Genomic DNA, 20,672 nt, shown 5'->3' on the forward strand with positions numbered 1-20,672 from the left:
CGCCTCGGTGGCCGCCAGCGTGGAGTCCCTCCTCAGCGACGCCCACACGGTGCAGGCGCAGTGCCGCCAGCGCAGCGAGCAGCTCTCATTGGCCACCACACAGCTGAGGGTGGAGTCGGCCGCCTTAAAGGGCCTCTGCGAGGCCGCGCAGCTGGACATGGCCACAGTCCGACGCCAACTGGACGAACTGTTGGACATCAAGGCGGCCTTCGAGGCCAAGGAGAGACAGGCGCGCAAGCTCAGCAGGCACCTGTGAGCACTATAGTGGTGATTAACAAGCTCAGCAACCACCTGTGAGTTAGCCTGGGGTCCACCTATGCTTTCTATGGCATATAGGCAGCTCCCGGCGAGAATCTAGACGAAGCTGCACGACATGAGACTAATTAATTAGAGCAACAGAGAGAGAGAGAGGAGTGTGTGTGTACGGGTGTGCGTGCGTGCGTCAATTTAACAAAGGTGAGACGTTCAGAAATCAGCAGAGAGTGATCGACGTTTGCGCTACTCTATGCCGAATTGAAGTGGACTCGGTCCCAGACTTTTTTTTTTCTCCCTGGAAATAAAAACGTCTGGGTTTCCGAGGCTACCTGTGAGTAGGTTTGGGATGATATGGAAATTAACTCATAGAGCGCCACTAAAACCTCTGGGCGCTGTTGGCTACCGCCACCATTAGACAGCACTCTATTTCACTTGGAAAACAAGACCGTTTCAGGTTCACTAAAAACAGTTAGCGAGAATCGGCTATAGCTAATGTCATCATCGTCTATCTAAGAGTCTTCAAAAGCATTAATATTTTAACAGCACGGTAACAACGATTTATAGTATTGAGTTTATAATTTATAACATTGGCACGTTGGTCAATCCAACTCAATCTAAGCCATAATTCAGCGAAAAACGGCTATATAGATCAGCGGCCCCATTGTGTGTGGGCCGCCAACTTGGGGAGAGAAAAACACACCGAGCCGAGCGTTGCCTAGCGACCGGGTGCCCCGCTTTACGGTAAATATTAGCGAGACGATTATTAATTAATACAAAGCCCAAAAACACGTTAATTAAGTCCGTTCATTGAGAAAATGTCACGATTGTTGTGGCAAAAATAATTGGGATTAACGATATTATCACCTGTTTGAACTGAAAATGTCTCATAAAGGAGGTAAAATGGAGCCAGGCTATATAGGCTACTGTAGGTAAACTGATGCTGGGCTTGTTTCTAAAGTGTAGTTACTTTTTTGGGCTTCTTTAAGTGTAATTGTTTATTTGGGCTTGTTTCAAAAGTGTAGTTGTTTATTTGGGCTTGTTTCTAAAGTGTAGTTGTTTATTTCGTTTCTAAAGTGTCGTTTATTTGGGCTTGTTTCTGAAGTTGATTATATTTGGGCTTGTTTCTAAAGTGTAGTTGTTTATTTTGTTTCTAAAGTGTTGTTGTTTATTTGAGCTTGTTTCTTTAGTTGATTATATTTGGGCTTGCCTGGTTTGTTGCACACCAGAGGGAGTGCAACAAACCATGTGCAACCCAGATTCTGCACAAACGAGTGACTAAATTATTTTCGCTCCTATGCCACCAAAATGTGGAACGCCCTACCAACAGTCATTAAGACATGCAAATCCTGTGACTCCTTCAAAACCGCTCTCAAAGGGCACCTACGGACGGCTGCAATTCGAAACTGGCCCCCGTAAAATCTGAATGTTCGTTGGCTAAATGTTTTGGATGAATTGAACATGGTGGACCCTCTTGTAAACAAGTGGGTCATCCACTCACAGTTAACAGTTGTTGTATTGAGTTGTGCTTGAAATGTAGGCCTACTGTAATTCTACAAACTGTTAATAAATACTTCAATCAATGGTTGTTTATTTTGTTTCTAAAGTGTTTATTTGGGCTTGTTTCTAAAGTTGATTATATTTGGGCTTGTTTCTAAAGTGTAGGCCTAATTGTTTATTTTGTTTCTAAAGTGTAGTTGTTTATTTGGGCTCATTTCTAAAGTGTAGGCCCAGTCAGCATAATGTTTACTGACAGACGTAGGCCTACAGCTGTGGTCTTTAAGGGTGAGTGAATTTAATGTTGTTTAAAGTAATTTAATCCAATCAAATATGGGCTGTCAAGTCCAGAAAGTAGTTTGTTTTCAGTAGGCATTCCCGCATAATTTCCGGGTATGATGATGACGTCATGCGAATGATAACAATACAGTATAGTAGCCTACTGTGAGAATAAAGTATTCAAACAAGCCGTCTAATAATCTATGTTATCGTTGTTTCACATGCCTTTAGATACAACTTGGGGAAAAGAGAGAAAAAAGAATCGTCCAGCCCTGGGTGGATTCGAACGCGCTGCCGGTTGGGTTGCGCTACAGATACCGTGATGCACGCGTCATGGTGGGTGTGGCTTATGAACATGATCACCGGTTAAATCACGTCGAATTGTGAGACGTTCTATTCTAACGTAGTGAATAAGCCTATCTCACAGAATTTCCCCGCCCCCCTAAATACGCCCCCTTTCGGGGTTAGTGGTGATAGCGTGACGTCACTCCATAGACGCTACATGTTAAAAGAGGTTATTTAAGAAGTCTACAACTTTTGTTTTCTCAAGGTAAGGTTTGTTCTATCTGCTCGACCTGATTTACCATCTTGTTTGCTTCATAATAATATTGGTCTGTCACATTTTTACATTAGAAAATGTACTTAGATTCTCCAGAGAAATAAACGTGTAAATGCCCATGTTAAAGTCACCACTATTTACCGGAAGTGGGCGTGAAAAACGGGCTGTGAGATAGGCCTATTGTGAAGCTTGGTTGTGTTGCCTTGTGTTAAAACTCTCGTTCCGTTTGGGATGTGCGCTGTTGTGGGGAGTGAGGACTGACTGCTTGGCAGGCAGCCGTTATATCAGCCCGTTTGGATGCAGTATCTGATGTCAACCACTAGATGGCGACCTTGCTCCATACACTGGGAAAAGTTCATTGCACAGGAGATCTTTGCTGCGGTGTTTCTACAAATATAGGGCTATTTTTATGGGTCTAGGTAGCAAATACATCAATAATAATAATAGCAAAATAGGAAGGAACACAGGAAAAAAGTGTCAATCTGTCAGTCAGAAAAGAAAGAAAGAAAAATAGTGAAAATAAACAAGCTCAAAACGCCCTTATGGAGCTTGTAGATCGGCTATTTTCACAATTTTTGAAAGAGTTCAGGAGGTTAATTATTTTGTATTTATCTTTTATATCAAAACAAAAGGTCTTAATACACTTCAACAACAGACTAACCATGTTGGCGTCAAACTCTTTGGTTTATTTGTGTAAAAACAAAACAAAAAGAATATCCTAGTAGTCACTAGATATATGCACCAGTGGTTCTCAAAGTGGGGTCCCTGAATCCAGGGACCCCCAGGGGTCCTCAACGTCAAGAACCAGTGATCTAAATTAAGAACCATTGAGTACTCATCCCCTACTAGTTGGAGTATAAACTCCTGGTCAAATATTACTCCACTAACCAAGGTGAATGTTGCCCTGTCAAATTTGCACTTCCGTTAAAGTAGGCTACATTAATAGGCCTACTTGCTTTTTATAAATACCTAAGTATTCAAAAAGTATAAATTACAAAGTAGCTCACAAAAAAAGACATTTAGATTTGTTTTCTCTCTCAAATAATTCAAACAAATGACAGAAATCTTCTAAACTAATTCAAAAGCAGTGAAAAAGCTGAACTTCAAGCCTACAACGCCCATGTATCGCAACGCATAGTAGTGCGCTTGTAAATCTGCTATAGTTTCAGCGCATTCGAAATAAGGCTTAGGCAATGTACTTTTCCCCTTCAAAAGTACAGTATTTGCCATTGAAATGTAAAGGAGTGAAAGTCCTAAGGAATTAAACAAAAGAACAAATGCTCAACTAAAGCACAGATACCCCAAAATGTACTTAAGTACAGTACTTGAGTAAATGTACTTACACAAAAAATCACAAGTTGACATTTCTCACTTCAGCCGGTGAATTAGATCGTCATTAAAGAGTAATGGAACATGGAAGTGATATTTCTTTGGTTAAAACAAAAACAATAGAGCACCGAAGTCTGACGTCAATATCGCTAGAGGGTGCCAAGTCCACAGGTTCGTGTACTTTTTTATTTGTACCCATAGGGGGATTTTAGATCGCCTCATATTAATAGTTATAGTAGAGAACCACTGACATAGAAACATAGGTTTTTCAGAAAACGGTCAGTATTTAGAAGGCATTTATAGAATCGTCCTCAGGTCTAAATGGGTTAAGATGACCCCATGTTATTCTCCATAGAGAAGAACTTGATGAGCGAGTGACATCAGGACTTCGGCGCTCAATTACGAGTTTCCCCGTCTCTCCAGATCATTAATAAAAAAACGGAATTTCTGAGTGGGTTGCAAATTTCATCCAATCACGAAGAAGGAACCACGTTTTCAGCTTAACATTTTTAATGTTCTGTTTTCCGATTTTTCTCTGCTCATTTCATATAATATAATACTGTATGCCCTATATCTTGCGCCACCCCTTACCCCTTATCCCTAAACGTATTTGCCATTTTTTACTATTTTAAAACATTTTAAAATAGTACGAATAGCCGATCTAGTTGAACTATTTTTAAATGTTTTAAAATAGTAAAAAATGGCAAATAAGTTTAGGGATAAGGGGTAAGGGATGGAGCTCTATATCTCTGTTGTCTGGAAGAAAAGACGAAAAAACACCTAACTCCAAAATATTCCTTTTTCAGGAAATTAAAAAAACAATAACTTTTTGTGTTTTTTCGTAAATCAACGCCCTACTCGATCAAACTACATCGTCACACAAAAGTTGGTAAAGTAGCAGATCTGCAAGCTCCAAACGTGTCGCAAAGCGTCGCATTTCGCGCTTGTAGATCTGCTACTTCCGATGCTTTTGGATTTGAATCCTTAAAAAAAAATAACAGTTTTGGACATTATGAGGCGATTTGTATAGCCTCAGGTCTAAATGGGTGGAAACGTGTGTGCATGCATGCGTGCGCGACAGTCTCTCTCAATCTCTCTCTCTCTCTGTCACTGGGGTCGTGCGGGCCGGTTGAAGAAGGGCTCGCTCTCTCCGGGCGAGGCGGCGGGGTCCGCCGCTCCCCTCCCCCCCAACCCCCAGACCCCCCACCCCCCCCGCCATCTTGAAGCCAGTCCCCCCCATCATCAGCTGACCCCTCTGGACGAACACCAGCACCCCGATGATGAGCCAGAAGAAGAAGTTCACCCATACCGCCGTCTGGGGAGAGAGAGAGAGAGAGAGAGAGAGAGACAGAGAGACAGAGTAACGTGTTTACTAGCAGCATTCCATTTCATCATCATAAGCAGGGTTGCCAAGTCCACGGAGTCGCGGGTTTGTGGTTTTTTTGGGCTCATTTTAAAAATTGAGTGGCTTGTTTTGAAAATCGAACAAGTCAACTTTTCTTTTCCTAGACGGTTAGCTCAACCGTCTGGGCTAAGGCTGCTGAGCCAGCCTGACGGCGTGCCGCGGGTTCGACTCCCAATCCCGATTTCAAGAACAACCTATCAATAAAGGCAGAAAAAGCAAAAATAAACTAGAAAAAGTGCCCTTCCGGGCACAGGTCTCCACCAGGAGGATAGGAGTGTGTGTGATGTTTGGCAAAATGTTTAGGAGATGTTTTTTTTAATTTGTTTTTGCAACAATTTTCTTCAATTTGTTGAGGAAATGCAGAGCTAGATCACTCATAGCATCTCTGAGGATAGAATTCTGGATGAGCAGGACATTTTGTACAAAATTTTGCATTTTGTACAACATTTTGCATTTTGTACAAAACGGGCCACTCCTGAAAACTTTGGAAGGCAATCTTAGCCAATCAGTGTACAATCTGAGAAATCCAACAGACTCGTCTTGATCACATGACTACAGAGATCATGTGTACCGATTGCCATTTCTTCATACGCCTTTGATGGCAATTGGATGATTTGAGGCATTTTGTTCCAAAAATGTGTTTTGCAAAAATCAACCTGTTGGTGGCGCTATAACAGGCCAATGTGAAAAGGGTGGGATATATTCCTCAGCCTAGTAAGAAAATGTGTGAAAGATTTCACGTAAATTGCATGCTGCGTTCATGATTTGAGGCTATTGTTCAAAACGGGGCAATCTTGCAAACTGTGAAAGCCAATTATAGCCAATTAGGATGGAATATGAAATATCAAACAGATCCGACTTGAGCACATGATCATAGAGATACTGTGTAACGATTTGTGAGATTTTTGGACAGAATCTGGAGGAGTAATATCCAAAAATGTGTTTTACAAAAGTCGGCCTCCTGGTGGCGCTATAAAAGGCAGATGCGGAAAATGCAGGTCAAAGGTTTGTCCTTGGCCTCTAGGGAGTGTGCATGCAACGTTTCACGCAGATCGGTGAAGTTTTAGGTAAAACATGTGAAAATCTGCCTCATGGTGGCGCTATAACAGGCCGTTCTGGAAAATGTGGGGCAGAGGTTCATCGTTGGCAACCAGGGAGTGTGTGTGCACGGACGGACGGACGGACGGACGGACGGACGGACGGACGGACGCACGCACGCACGCACGCACGCACACACACACACACACGGAGTGCAAAACATACTCTCTCCCCATGCCTTCGGCCTGGTGGAGACAATAAATAAATAATAATAATAAAGTCAACATTTCTTTGATTGTACTATATACTTTAAATAAACTTTGGTTTGGTGTGAATCACATTGAGTGACGGAATGGGTCTGGTGTCTCTACTTATTAAACCCCTGGCTAAAGTATGCGTGTAATAGTATAATACATGACCAAAACATTCATTATTATAGACATACATAGTATTTATAATGATAAATGCAGCAAATCTTTTTTTTTATTAGGATTATACGGCCATATTATTGGGTTTGTTTTGGCTTGCTTTTCGAGGGGAGATTTGGCTTCGTTTCTCTCACAAGAGTTGGCTTGTTTTTGGCTTTTGGTTTCTGGAGGTGGGTTGGCTTATTTCTCTCACGAGAGTTGGCAACACGGATCATAAGACACCATGCATTCCTCCTCTGATCTGCCAGTCAGTTAAACCCCACATGAACCACTAAAGGGTTAAACCCACAATGAACCACGTCAGCTTAGTGGTGGGAAAAGTAATCACATTTTTTACCCATTTAGACCTGACGACGATTCTACAAATGCCTTCTAAATCATGACAGTTTTCTGAATAACCTCATGTTTCTATGTTGTTCCAGGGACTCCCTCGGAAGCAAAGATTTGAGTTAAAAACGTTCGCTGTGAAAGAATATATTCAAAGATTTGCGCCACATTTTCACGATTTTTCAAAAATAGCAGATCTACAAGCTCCTAGCGCGGCACTCGGTGCCGCACTATGAGCTTGTAGATCTGCTATTTTTCAATAGATAAAGTTTAAAATAATGGTTAAAACACAAAAAGGGGTTTTACTTAACCCATTCCTGCCCCGAATGGGTTAAGACAAAAGTACCAATATTGCAGTAAAAGTTTTCAGATGTATAAAAATGTTTTGAAAATAGATCTGCTATTTTTTGGAATTAAAGTTTTCAAATACATGTAGTTGAGATGTTGTGGAGTAGAAAAATAAGTCCTGAAAATACCTCAAAATTGTACTTAGTAAATGTACTTTCCACCACCGTGTATTACTAGCAGCATTCCATCATCATAAGACACCATGCATTCCTCCTCTGAGCTGCCAGTCACTTAAACCCCACATGAACCACTAAAGGGTTAGCCTCGGAAACCCAGACGTTTTTATTTCCAGGGAGAAAAAAAAAGTCTGGGATCGAGTCCACTTCAATTCGGCATACAGTAGCGCAAACGTCGATCACTCTCTGCTGATTTCTGATCGTCTGCACCTTTGTTAAATTGATGCACACACGCACACCTGTACACACACACACACACCTCTATCTCTGTTGCTCTAATGAATTAGACTCATGTCGCGCAGCTGCGTCTAGATTCTCCCGGCGGATCCTGCCGGGAGCTGCCTATGCCATAGAAAGCATATTGGACCCCAGGCTACTAAAGGGTTGAACGCCACATCAACCACTTCAATTTACAATTTAGGCATTGAGCAGACGCTCTTAATCCAGAGCGATTTACAGTAAGCAAGAACAACACCACATGGTAATACATCAAATACGTAGAAATAGTCATCAAGGATCATAAGTAAGCTGAGAACCTAACATACGTCTAACAGCAGAATAGCTGTACAATGAAAATTTACATGAACAGAAATAGCAGCTTCCTTGCTCAGATTTGGGGAGGTGTAGTTCCAGACTCTATATAGCATTCAGAGATTGTGGAATCGTTTTCTGGCTACGCGAGACTAGTGATACTCCAAACTATGTAATGCTGCTTTAAAGGGTTTCCGTGGAGACCATGTGACCGACATGTGACTGACCTCAGCTTTGTGTAGACTGGTGTAGAACTGTACGCCGTTCAATGGACTGACCCACGTTCTGTTCTGAGCCTCTTCACATCTAGAGAGAGAGAGAGAGAGAGAGAGAGAGAGAGAGAGAGACAGAGAGAGATTGAACATTTTATTGAAAATTAATTTAAAAGCTCACAACGCTCACAACGCGTCGCGCTGCGACGCGTTGTGAGCTTGTAGATCTTGCTATTTTCAGCATGCAACCAAGTGTAAGTAAAAAACTTACTGGATGAATACTGGATCTCTTGTCCACTATAGTCCCTTCCTAATATTTTAATCTAGTTTTTATTTGTTGACGAAATTGTCAGTATATTTAGTCATAGTTTTAGTCATCATGGCTTAGTTTTTATTTAGTTTTTATGTAGTTTTTGTCAGTTGTAGGTAGTCGACGAAGGTAGTCGACGAACATTTTTCGTCATAGTCGACGAAAACAACAATGCTCTCGAGATAGCTAGCGTGAGCTAATGCTAACATCAGCCTTTTTCTTACAATGGCGGTCTGCGAGCGGGGAAAACGGAAGTACTATTTACCACTTGTGGCCACAAGTCTAGTGTTAATTCATACATTGTAGTTAATGTGAAAGTCAGAGACAGTAGTTTCACAGTCATTGCTTCATCCAGGAGTCACTTTCATTTCCTCTGCTTGCTGTGTTTGTGTCATTGTACGTCAGCCAGGAGCTCCGTCGTTGCCTAGCTACAGTAGAGCAGCCTGCAGGGACAGCCGTGTGCACTTCTCTCCTTTAACCAAATGAACCCCAGCAGTGACCCTATGCTGGACACACACTTACAACAATAACCAAATGAAGCCCAGCAGTGTCTATTAGGGAGGCACCAAATGGGAAATTCTTGGCCGGAACCGAATTCCGATTATAGGAAACAGTTGGCTGAAAACCAAATACTGAATAGCCGGATATGATTACTATTATATACAGTGGTGTCATGGTGTTTTTTTTACTGGTACCACAGCGTTTTAATGACGTCACGCACACGCATGATTGGGCTGCGCCATGACACGTTCATGAATACATGGAAGTGAATGCAGCCGGCTGGACCAGCTCATAACAAACATTATTTTTTAACAATTGAGACCTTTGTCATATAATCGGTTCAGGAATATAAACGAAGACATATCATAGGTTGTTTTCTAATCACTTGCTTTTCGATGTGCACAGAGTGCACAGTATATAATTTTATCTGAGGATCTAAACAGCAGCAGGAATCGTTTCTGGCTCGGAGGTATCGCGAGATTTGGCTGCAAGACAGGAAACGGTGGGAAGTATCGCGATACTTGGTACTTTGTGCTCTTTAGATACCATACCTCTATAAAAATTACACAGTGTACACAAAAGCAACACAGCAGACAATAATGTGATATAAGTCTTCTGTTGTTTTCCAGGAGCGAATACTTTACAAAAGGTCTCAGTCATTCAGAAATGGTGTTTGTTCATGAGCTGGTCACTGAGCTCTCCTTGACTCCAGTGACGACAGTGCATTCGGGGTGCATTCTGCCGAACTTCCGGGTGTAGTTTGGCTCCCATGAAAGCATCCATGAATGTTTCACGTGACCATGTCCTTTCCTTCTCAAAGCTTCCTTGTCGTAAACAAGGAAGTGAACGGCAGCGCGCATGCACGAACAGCAAGGAGTATGGTGCAGAAGGAGAGGCCAACCAACACGTGGACAACTTCCTTCATATTAGATGTATGTCGTTAGTTAGTTAGACGGACAGACAGGTTACCTGGTGATATTGGGGACAGTGTGAATGACAGATTCACAGAGCGAGTCTCGTCCTATCTTCAACATGCAGCCAGTGATGAGGAGGAAGAAGAGGAAGACTCCACACACTCCCAAGGTCAAGTTCATCCACATGTGCTCCCTGTCAGAGGAAGAGAGGAGAATAAAAGTCCATAGACTTGGGCTGCCACATGCATGATGTCACGTGTGGGGACATATTTGGCAGACATTTGACCCGATTTCTCCTTTCACTGTCAATGGCAAATATTGAGACATGTGGGGACAAAAGCTGTATATAGGAGCCCCTCAAAAATCAGACCTGTCTAAACTGTACTGTACTGTACTGTACTGTACTGTACTGTACTGTACTGTACTGTACTGTACAAGCTCTCCTCCCTGGCCACTGTGTGAGACGCTGTGTAACAGTGCCATCCAGTGGTATTTATTTATTTATATAAGGATCTGTTCTAAAGATAAGGGCGACACACAAATAGTTACACAAGTACACATTTGCTGACATAGTGATAGTAAGCATGGAGAAGTCTGATCAGCGGTTAGATTGACAGCTGTAGTTCAGTTAGAATGAGCACATTGGTGAGAATGCTTTGCTGACTACTAGTCCTTCAATGAGACTGAATGGAAGGCAGAGAAATACACAATAATGCATATATTTGACAATGTAATTGTTAATTTCCATTACAGCTTTTCCCCCAAGACTGTTTTAGCACCGCCACCGCACCTATATTGAGTGACGGTGACGGAAAAACTTACTGTATGCATAGTAGGCCTATATATGATATGAAAACAATCAACCATGAATGGATTAGTACACACACAGCAAGCTGTTATAGTTAAACTGAGAGAGGCTGGATTGCGTCATGGACAATGTCCAACAATGTCCAACTATAGCTCACAGTCTCTGTGGCGCAACCGGTTAGCGCGTTCGGCTGTTAACCGAAAGGTTGGTGGTTCGAGTCCACCCAGGGACGATTACCTTTTGGGGGAACGGGGGCCGATGGAGGGTTACAGTGCACACAAACACACACAGCTAGAGGTGAACACCAGTGTTGCCATGTCTGCTTATTATAAGTGACTCTGTCTGTCTGCCTGCTTCATCTTGTGTGCGTGTGCGTGTGCGTGTGTGTGTGTGTGTGTGTGTGTGTGTGTACGCCTGTACTGTAATCCACGTAACTCGAGAACCGTTCGCCCCACCGACTTCAAATTCGACACACTCGTTCCATCCCAGATTCCCACCACAGGGAGTGCAGTGCCCGCGGTGTCGAGTCGGTCGGACCCACGCTTTCACATCGTGAAAATGTGGCACAAATCTTTGAATATATATTCTTTCAGAGCGAACGTTTTTAACTCAAATCTTTGTTTTTGAGGGGTTCCTGGAATAACATTTTTTAGATTGTGGTCGGTGGCCAATTACATATAGTTTTTGGGGTCCTTGACATGAAATATTGAGCACCACTGATACAGAAACATAGGTATTTCAGGATTTAGAAGACATTTTTTAAATTTCGACGTCAGGCCTAAATGGGTTAAGATGAAACAATAAAGCTGCATCTAGCACTGAAAAGCAGAACAAAAGACTACAGTAGATAAGTTGCATTCCACAGAAAACTGAGATAAAAGGGGTATTTCATGCACTTTTGACACAGTGACAGTCCAGAGATATGAGTCATAGCAGCAATCTGTAGCTGTGTCTTATGCAGTGGTGTGTAAAGTAAGTACATTACTTTGAAGATTTGGATTATTATTACAAAACATATACATTAACCACTTCAGCCCTGTATATAGTTTGGCCATTTTGAAAATAGCTGATCCACAAATGTGTAGATCTGCTATTTTCAAAACATTTTACACAATTTATGCATTTGAAAACGTTCTACTTTTGTCAGTTTAAGTACATTTTGATACCAATACTTTTGTATTGAAGACATCTCACCATTATTATAGTTTTCATCATGACAAGATGAGTACACAAGGGCACTTATGACAATGTTTTAACCCATTTAGGCCTAAAACGTTAAACGTATATATATCCTATATATATATATATATATATATATATATTCAAAGATTTGCACATGTTTTCATGATTTTTCAAAAATTGCAGATTTAAAGCTCCCACCAGCTTCACCAGATCTGCTATTTTTCCAACAGCTAAAGTTTAGAAAAATGATTTAAAGTGGTTAAAAGCTAAGGTGACACATAACAGATGCGTTCCAGGTCTTAATGGGTTTTAAACATCTATAACCTCCTCAGCTCCCCGTCGATGTGTAGAGTGTTTTAAACATCTATAACCTCCTCAGCTCCCCGTCGAGGCAACACGTGTCGTGTAGAGCACTGTCTCCCAAACACTGGGTCTCTTTATTAATGTTTTGTTTCCCACATTTAGTTTTTAATTATAATTATTTCAAAACATTTTCAAAAAAACATTCCCAAAAAAAGCTTTTTTGAGCAGTGCCTGCGCTCCATTACGCAGCTATGTGTGTCCCTATACGTGTCCCTGTGTCTGTCCGTCCGAGCACGGAGAGCTGCTGCAAACACGGTAACTCTGTCATTTCTCGACCGTTTCAGACGCGGGAAGGCTCGCCGGAACCGGGGCGGCCCCCATTCCTGGGGGTATGGATGTTCCGGGGACCCCCCGGCTACCCTGCACAGTACACTACAATACAGTACCCTACATAGCACAGTACAGTAACTATACCAATACATGTATAGTTGCACCGCTCAGCTCACACAGGTGTGATTTATTATTTTTTTTAGGAATTAAAAACAAATTCAATGATTTTTCTTCCAGTAATTTCATGAAGAAATAAAATAAAATAAATCAGACAATGTCCATCAATTAGAAAACAAATATTTAAGTAATAGTGAAAATAGCAGATCAACAAGCTCAAAACGCGGCGCAAAGCGACACGTTGGGAGCTTGTAGATCGCTAGTATTTCACCAGCTTGGGTGTCAGTGTCTCTTTGTGAGTGTTGTAACTTTATAAACATCTTACCTGTGGACCTCCCCGTCGATGCAGCACGTGTAGAGCCAGTAGAGCGACAGCGAGAAGCACACGATGGCCACCGAAACGCTGATGGCCGACACGAAGTAGCACACCGACGTCGAGCTGGACGTCTGGGCGCCGATTGCCCCCGACGTGACGTTGTAGTCCACCGTCCCGTAGAGCATGCACAGGCCCCCTAAATGTCCCTGTTTAACACATAGAGACATGTCACTGTCCCGTAGAGCATGCACAGGCCTCCTAAATGACCCTGTTAACACATAGAGACATGTCACTGTCCCGTAGAGCATGCACAGGCCTCCTAAATGACCCCGTTAACACATAGAGACATGTCACTGTCCCGTAGAGCATGCACAGGCCTCCTAAATGACCCTGTTAACACATAGAGACATGTCACTGTCCCGTAGAGCATGCACAGGCCTCCTAAATGACCCTGTTAACACATAGAGACATGTCACTGTCCCGTAGAGCATGCACAGGCCTCCTAAATGACCCTGTTAACACATAGAGACATGTCACTGTCCCGTAGACTAGAGCATGCACAGGCCTCCTAAATGACCCTGTTAACACATAGAGACATGTCACTGTCCCGTAGAGCATGCACAGGCCTCCTAAATGACCCTGTTAACACATAGAGACATGTCACTGTCCCGTAGACTAGAGCATGCACAGGCCTCCTAAATGACCCTGTTAACACATAGAGACATGTCACTGTCCCGTAGACTAGAGCATGCACAGACCTCCTAAATGACCCCGTTAACACATAGAGACATGTCACCGTCCCGTAAATCTTTGTTTGTTTTTTTCCCACGCTTGGTTTTGATGTCCCACTTCCTACCGTAGTTGATTAGCTCCTGCTGTTTGTCTACCAATTAGCTTAGTTTATGTCAGCTATGTGTCTGCCAATTAGCTTAGTTTATGTCAGCTATGTGTCTGCCAATTAGCTTAGTTTATGTCAGGTGCGTGTCTGGTCAGTTGGCAGATAGCCTTGGAAACCCAGACGTTTTTATTTCCAGGGAGAAAAAAATAAAGTCTGGGACCGAGTCCACTCCGCTGATTTCTGATCGTCTGCACCTTTGTCACCTCTGTCGCTCTAATTAATTAGTCTCATGTCGCGCAGCTGCGTCTAGATTCTCCCGGCGGATCCTGCCGGGAGCTGCCTATGCCATAGAAAGCATAGGTGGACCCCAGGCAGTTGGCAGAGAATGGGGTGAGCTCTAGGCTCAATATTTTCTGTTGGCCTTTTTTACTGTCTATAATTTTTGGACTTTAAATCACCTCAACTCTTTTTTACCCCAAGTCCGTATATATACGTACGTCGATGCTATGTGGCGTATACTCCATCTAGATAATGGTTGATGCCTTTAACATTGGTCCGGTTCCAATAGCAACGCCCCACCGTTCCAACTACGGGATTTCAAATATATTCACAGTGCAAAGCAGTTGAAAGGAGGATTTTCAAACCGTCATAACTCGGATTCTTGTCCTTGGTGGATTTTCTGCCATCCACATTTCGGATTTAATTTGTGCCTTTGTAAGTGTCTATGGCTAAAAACGGCCATAGACACTTCCCAAATGTCACATTTGTGATGACGGGGGCGGACGGGACGGGACGGGGGGCGGGCAAACTCCGACTATTTAAAGTGAATGTGTATGCTGGCCCCTGGAACTGGGGTTTATGCTAACAGCTAGCGGTAGAGACAGAGTTAACAGCAAGAAGATTTCTGGTTTTGTTTGGAAATTTGTCACACAGCTCAGCCTCATAGCGCTACTTTTAATTTAGTTTGAATATTGGGAAGAAGTAGTCACCAACAGCTGCTGTGGGGCACCGCACAAACCTCTTATCTTCATATTCAAACTTTTTGTTTTTGAAGGGCCCCAAGTGGGCCCTCATGTGGCAGCCAAGTCTATGGACTTTTAATGTTTGTTTAGGGCACTAAACGTGACGTCATGTGGCGGCCAAGTCTATGGACTTTTAATGTTTGTTTAGGGCACTAAACGTGATGTCATGTGGCGGCCAAGTCTATGGACTTTTAATGTTTGTTTAGGGCACTAAACGTGATGTCATGTGGCGGCCAAGTCTATGGACTTTTAATGTTTGTTTAGGGCACTAAACGTGATGTCATGTGGCGGCCAAGTCTATGGACTTTTAATGTTTGTTTAGGGCACTAAACGTGACGTCATGTGGCGGCCAAGTCTATGGACTTTTAATGTTTGTTTAGGGCACTAAACGTGACGTCATGTGGCGACCAAGTCTATGGACTTTTAATGTTTGTTTAGGGCACTAAACGTGACGTCATGTGGCGGCCAAGTCTATGGACTTTTAATGCTTGTTTAGAGTACGTTTAACAAACATCTTTGGTAGATTTTTTAGGGTAAATTAATGTCCTACTTGATCATACTACAGCGTCACACAAGAGCATCAAATAAGGTAGCAGATCTACAAGCTGTTTCGAGTCCTGAAATCCTGAAAAGTCAGTTTTGGACATTATGAGGTGTCCAGATGACATACTGTACAGCACAGGCTGCCAGGCAGTGTGTGTGTGTGTGTGTGTGTGTGTGTGTGTGTGTGTGTGTGTGTGTGTGTGTGTGTGTGTGTGTGTGTGTGTGTGTGTGTGTTGTGTGTGTGTGGGTCATCTGACTTCAATAAGGGGGCGGTATGTGTATAATAGAATTGGGCACGCACACACGCACGCGGAGCCTCGGGTCACATGATATAAATCACAGTTCAGTTCCACGTAATGTAGTAGTATCATCATTTATCACACCATGCAGACGCACGCGCGTGCACACACACGCACATTTTCGCTCGGTACATTCTACTGTTTTGACAGTCGGATCTGACAGTATACTGGCTATAACCATATTTGGTGATCCTGGTGCGCGCACCGTACGCTCACGGTGGCGCGCGCGGACCTGTCATATGACTTGACTTATTTATTATTATTAGGCAACTTTTACTTTCTATAATGTGAGCTTCAAACTATATAGGATTATCAGAATATTGTTGCTCTTAATACATTATTAAAGAAATAAAGCTGCTGGGGAGAAGGGCGTGGGTGATTCCGTCTGCCAAACTAAAACAAACGTCTTTAAGTTGTCGCTCGCCGACAAAGCTGATCTACAAGTTGACAGATCGGTTATTTTTTTATATATATAAATGAGACTATAAAGATCAGGGGAATAGAACTATAGGCCCTACAAGTAGCTTTTATAGACTCCTCATAAAGTATAAATCACGCTTCAACAAAACATGCTGCGTTTCTTTTAAACCCTTAAACATAACTTTATAAACATACATCATGTATTATCTACTAAAACCATGAGCTTTAGAAACAGGTTTTATGGGAAAGGAAAACCTCAGAAACTTAAACATCTAGTTCTTGTGAAGACAGTGAAAACCAAACACGACCCTGACTGTTTATTCCCGGAAGGAATTCAACAGGACGGTGATATTAACGCACTCTTATAACAATTAAAAACCAAAAACAATAAGCTTTATAAACCCACGAAACCACTAGCCTATTATTTCCTGAAAAAGCAAAGGACAGAAACCCCTAACGCCAACGGTACATAAACATGCTACATGCAGGCTACCTCCCCCCCAAAAAACGCACACCACAACAGTTTAGTAGTTGATGAAATAACCCAGAGAATGAAGCTTTACATTTTAACACAAACGAGGAGCACCTTGGAAGTTGGAACTCATTTAATGTTTTAACTTTGGATGTTTTCTCTCTTTGAGGCAAAGACTTAACTCTCCACAAGTCCTGATCGCCATCCTAAAGCCTCCTTCTTCTCTCTCGGTCACACAACAACATTAAACATGTTTAGGGAGTTGACATATAGATAAATAGATGTTTATAATATTAATATTTTGTACCTGTGATATGGTGAGAGCCGCGGCCGTCACGATGCCACAGACGAAGCATGCTGCGTAGAGGCACAGTTCCAGCACCAGCAACCACGGCACAGCAGCCATCACGGCGAGCATCATGCAAAACACTGCCACTGTACACACACACACACACACACACACACACACACACACACACACACACACACACACACACACACACACACACACACACACACACACACACACTTTTTTCAAAGTAACCAACAAGCTATATATGGAAACAGGTCAAACATTGCAGGCCAAATTGTCAAATCATATTAAGAGGCAAACATTGTGAAAATAGCAGATTTTCCCCCCATGCATGTTAAACTTAGCTTATATTTGAGCAGCCTACTCCAGACAATCTTCAGATAGCCTACTATCGGAGATAGAATCTAGCCTAATCTGAAACTGTCAAATAATAAAGATATGTCAAATTGACATAAAATAGTTTAGTTTGAACATAACATTACCTGATACATGATATGTTGTATTATAGGCTATAGCTTATAATCTACTGCACATTTAGTTATTATTAAAATATTGATGTGCATGTTGTGGCGGTCCTTGACATGAGAAATGTATTTGAGAATATAAATTTCTTATTTTAAGTGACCTTAGATCTGCTATTTTCAAATGGGCGAAATGTATATAGGGCTGAGGTGGTTAATGTAGCCTATGTTTTGTGATCAAAATCTACAAAGTAACTAGTAACTAAAGTGTTCATATAATTGTAGTGGAGTAAAAGTACAATATTTTTCTCTGAGATGTTAGAGAGTAGAAAGTTAAAGTATTGAAAATTGGAAATAATCCAATCAAGTAAAAGTACCTCAAAATAGTCAGTACTTGAGTAAATGTACATAGTTACTTTAAACCAGTGGTTCCCAAAGTGGGGTCCGGGGACCCCCAGGGGTCCTTGAGGGAGTTCCAGGGGGTCCCCAGCTAAATGATAGTTTGGAACCAAATGGACCCTTATGGGTCTGTAACTCTGAGTGTACAAATGGAACCAAATGGACCTGCAGTGAGAGTGTACAAATGGAACCAAATGGACCCTATACAGTAGCCTGGCTAATAAGCCAGACCGAATCAGCCGTGATTTGAGTCTGGCTTATTAGCCAGGCTACCTATACAGGTCCATTTGGTTCCATTTGTACACTCTCAGAGTTAAATTAACATTGATTTTACGATATAAATTGGGAAATGCCATTAAATGGGGGTCCATAGAGTTAATGCATGTCAAACTGGGGGGTCCTTGAAACTGGGGGGTCCTTGAAATTAAACGGGTTGAGAATCACTGCTAGAGCCGTACAAATCTTCTCTCATTGGGGTCCCTGGCATATCTTTTTAAATGGGGGTCTGCGGGCTAATTAGTGTCAATTCGGGGGTCCTTGACATGAAAAGGTTTGGGAACTTTTAAGCTTTAAACCAGTGACAGTTATAGTATCGTTGCTGTCGGGAGGAAACCTCATAACTCATAAATCAGTGCTATTGAACACCCTTTATGTCTGTGTGTTGTTTTGAAAATATTGAACCAATGGAAAGTAGTAAAAAGTGCTTTGGACAAAACCTCTTAACTCCATTGGACCCTCAAACTGTCTGCTAAAGCAAATAACTCCACCACCTCTCCCCCTCTCATAGAAGTAATTGACAATAAAGTTACAACACCAACTTTGATGAGGCAGTATTGCTTTGTTTTAAAAATATAAGGTTTTCTTTATTTCCTGAAAAATGTATATTTTAAATTTCCTGAAAAATGAACATTTTGGAGTTATGAGGTTTCCTCCCGACAGCAGAGATATGGAATGCAGTGTGAAGATAAATGATGAAGATAAAGAAAGAAAGAGCCACGCTTGGTGTTCAGGTCAGTCAGTGATTCTCTGCGGTCAGGAGCTTCCAAATGGACTGATAACCTACAAAGATATCAGTGGTGGAAAAAGTACTCAATCATTTTACTTAAGTAAAAGTACCAATACTGCAATTTAGAAGTACTTTGTTACAAGTAAAAGTACGGAATTGAAAATGTACTTGAGTAAAAGTACAAAAGTATCGGCATCAAAATGTACTTAAAGTACTAAAAGTGAAAGTGCTCATTGTGCAGAATGTGCCATTTCACAAGTTCAAAATTTGTACAAAATCTATTGAAAATAGCAGATCTACAAGCTCACAATGCGTCACGTTGCGAACTAGCGACGCACTGTGAGCTTGTAGATTGAAGGGTTGAAGTGGTTAATGTATATGTTTTCTAGTCAAAATTAAAATCTCCAAAGTAACTATAGTAACTAAAGTTTTCAAATAATTGTAGTGAAGTAAAAGTACAAATTTTGGCTCTGAGATATAGTGGAGTAGAAGTAAAAGTATGTGGAAATTGGAAATACTCAAGTAAAGTACAAATACCTCAAAATTACAGTACTTAAGTAAAATTACTTAGTTACATTCCACCACTGAAAGATAATAAACATCACATTCTGCCCCGGGATGATGGGAGGTGGTTCTCAAACGGTTTCATGTCAAGGACCCCCAAATTGAAATATAATTTTTTTCCCGCTGACCCCCATCTGAAGATATTGTTCCAGGGACCCCGGCCCGGCCTGCAGAAGCAAAGATTTGAGTTAAAAATGTCTCCAATTTCAAGAAGATTTTGGAAAAATAACAGATCTACCGGCTCATAGCATGACACGAAGTGACCTCCTATAAGCTTGTAGGCCTATATCTGCTATTTTCGAATTGCCAAAGCTTAAAAGGTTAAAGTGTTTAAAATGATTGGGACACTATATTCACTACTCTTGCTGGAGACCCATGCAACCTCCCCAAGGACACCTGGGGGTCCCCACTTTGAGAACCGGTGGGATACAGGATGGTGGGCACACATGTTCTCCCCGTGTGCCCTAGGCTAGGTAGGTATAGGCTATACCTCACAAAAAATATGCAGTAATCCTGGTCTCTATATACTGTCTCGCCCTGGCCAGCCTCACTGGATATACAGGTTTTGTAGCAATTGTAGAAATATTAGACCTTATGCAGTAAAATATTCTGTTTTAACTTTTTGTATACGTACCCTGTTACAGAGTAGGATAGACAAGCAAGCAAGGGAGCGAGCAAGTGTGTGTGTGTGTGTGTGTGACTGTGTGTGTGTGTGTGTGTGTGTCTTTTCCTCAGAAGCAAGAGTACATCAGTGATTTTCACACCGATTTCAAGATCGACAAAAGACTGTTTATCACAGAGTACTAGCCTATATGTCATGTGACACACACACACACACACACACACACACACACACACACACACACACACACACACACACACACACACACACACACGATTGAATGAGCTTAAAAGAAGGTTTTTCTTTATTCCAGGCATCACAAACCATGAACATTTTTCTTTTAAATAATTAAGTAATTGATTCATTATCTATTTTCTTTTTAATCCACTGATCAAAATGACATCAAAACTTCACCAAAAGGTTGCATGAGGCACAGCTCCGAAGAATGTAATATAATGCACTGTAAAGGTACATAAAAAAAAGAGAAAAAACTAATTAATATAACATCATTGAGAGAACAACAAAACTGAAAAAAGGCTATACAATATGTA

General features: G+C 41.8%; 2 protein-coding genes across 2 annotated transcripts in view; both read right to left on the reverse strand.

The window, feature by feature from the left end:
• Positions 1 to 3,224: 3,224 nt before the first annotated feature.
• Positions 3,225 to 17,196, reverse strand: tmem179ba (transmembrane protein 179Ba). The gene is given in 6 exon segments (XM_079491472.1): positions 3,225 to 5,092; positions 5,094 to 5,231; positions 8,397 to 8,475; positions 10,162 to 10,299; positions 13,172 to 13,368; positions 17,064 to 17,196. Coding segments are annotated over 6 exon segments (735 nt in total). The 5' UTR covers positions 17,178 to 17,196; the 3' UTR covers positions 3,225 to 5,023.
• A 3,273-nt stretch (positions 17,197 to 20,469) lies between these two features.
• Positions 20,470 to 20,672, reverse strand: part of prox3 (prospero homeobox 3) — a 20,899-nt gene continuing 20,696 nt past the window's right edge. The window contains exon 11 of the mRNA XM_079491310.1: positions 20,470 to 20,672. This exon is cut by the window's right edge and continues 2,374 nt beyond it. The gene's annotated coding sequence lies outside the window, so the exon portion shown is untranslated.

This window comes from Electrona antarctica (genome assembly GCF_951216825.1).
Source record: "Electrona antarctica genome assembly, chromosome: 21".
NCBI classification, from domain to species: domain Eukaryota; kingdom Metazoa; phylum Chordata; class Actinopteri; order Myctophiformes; family Myctophidae; genus Electrona; species Electrona antarctica.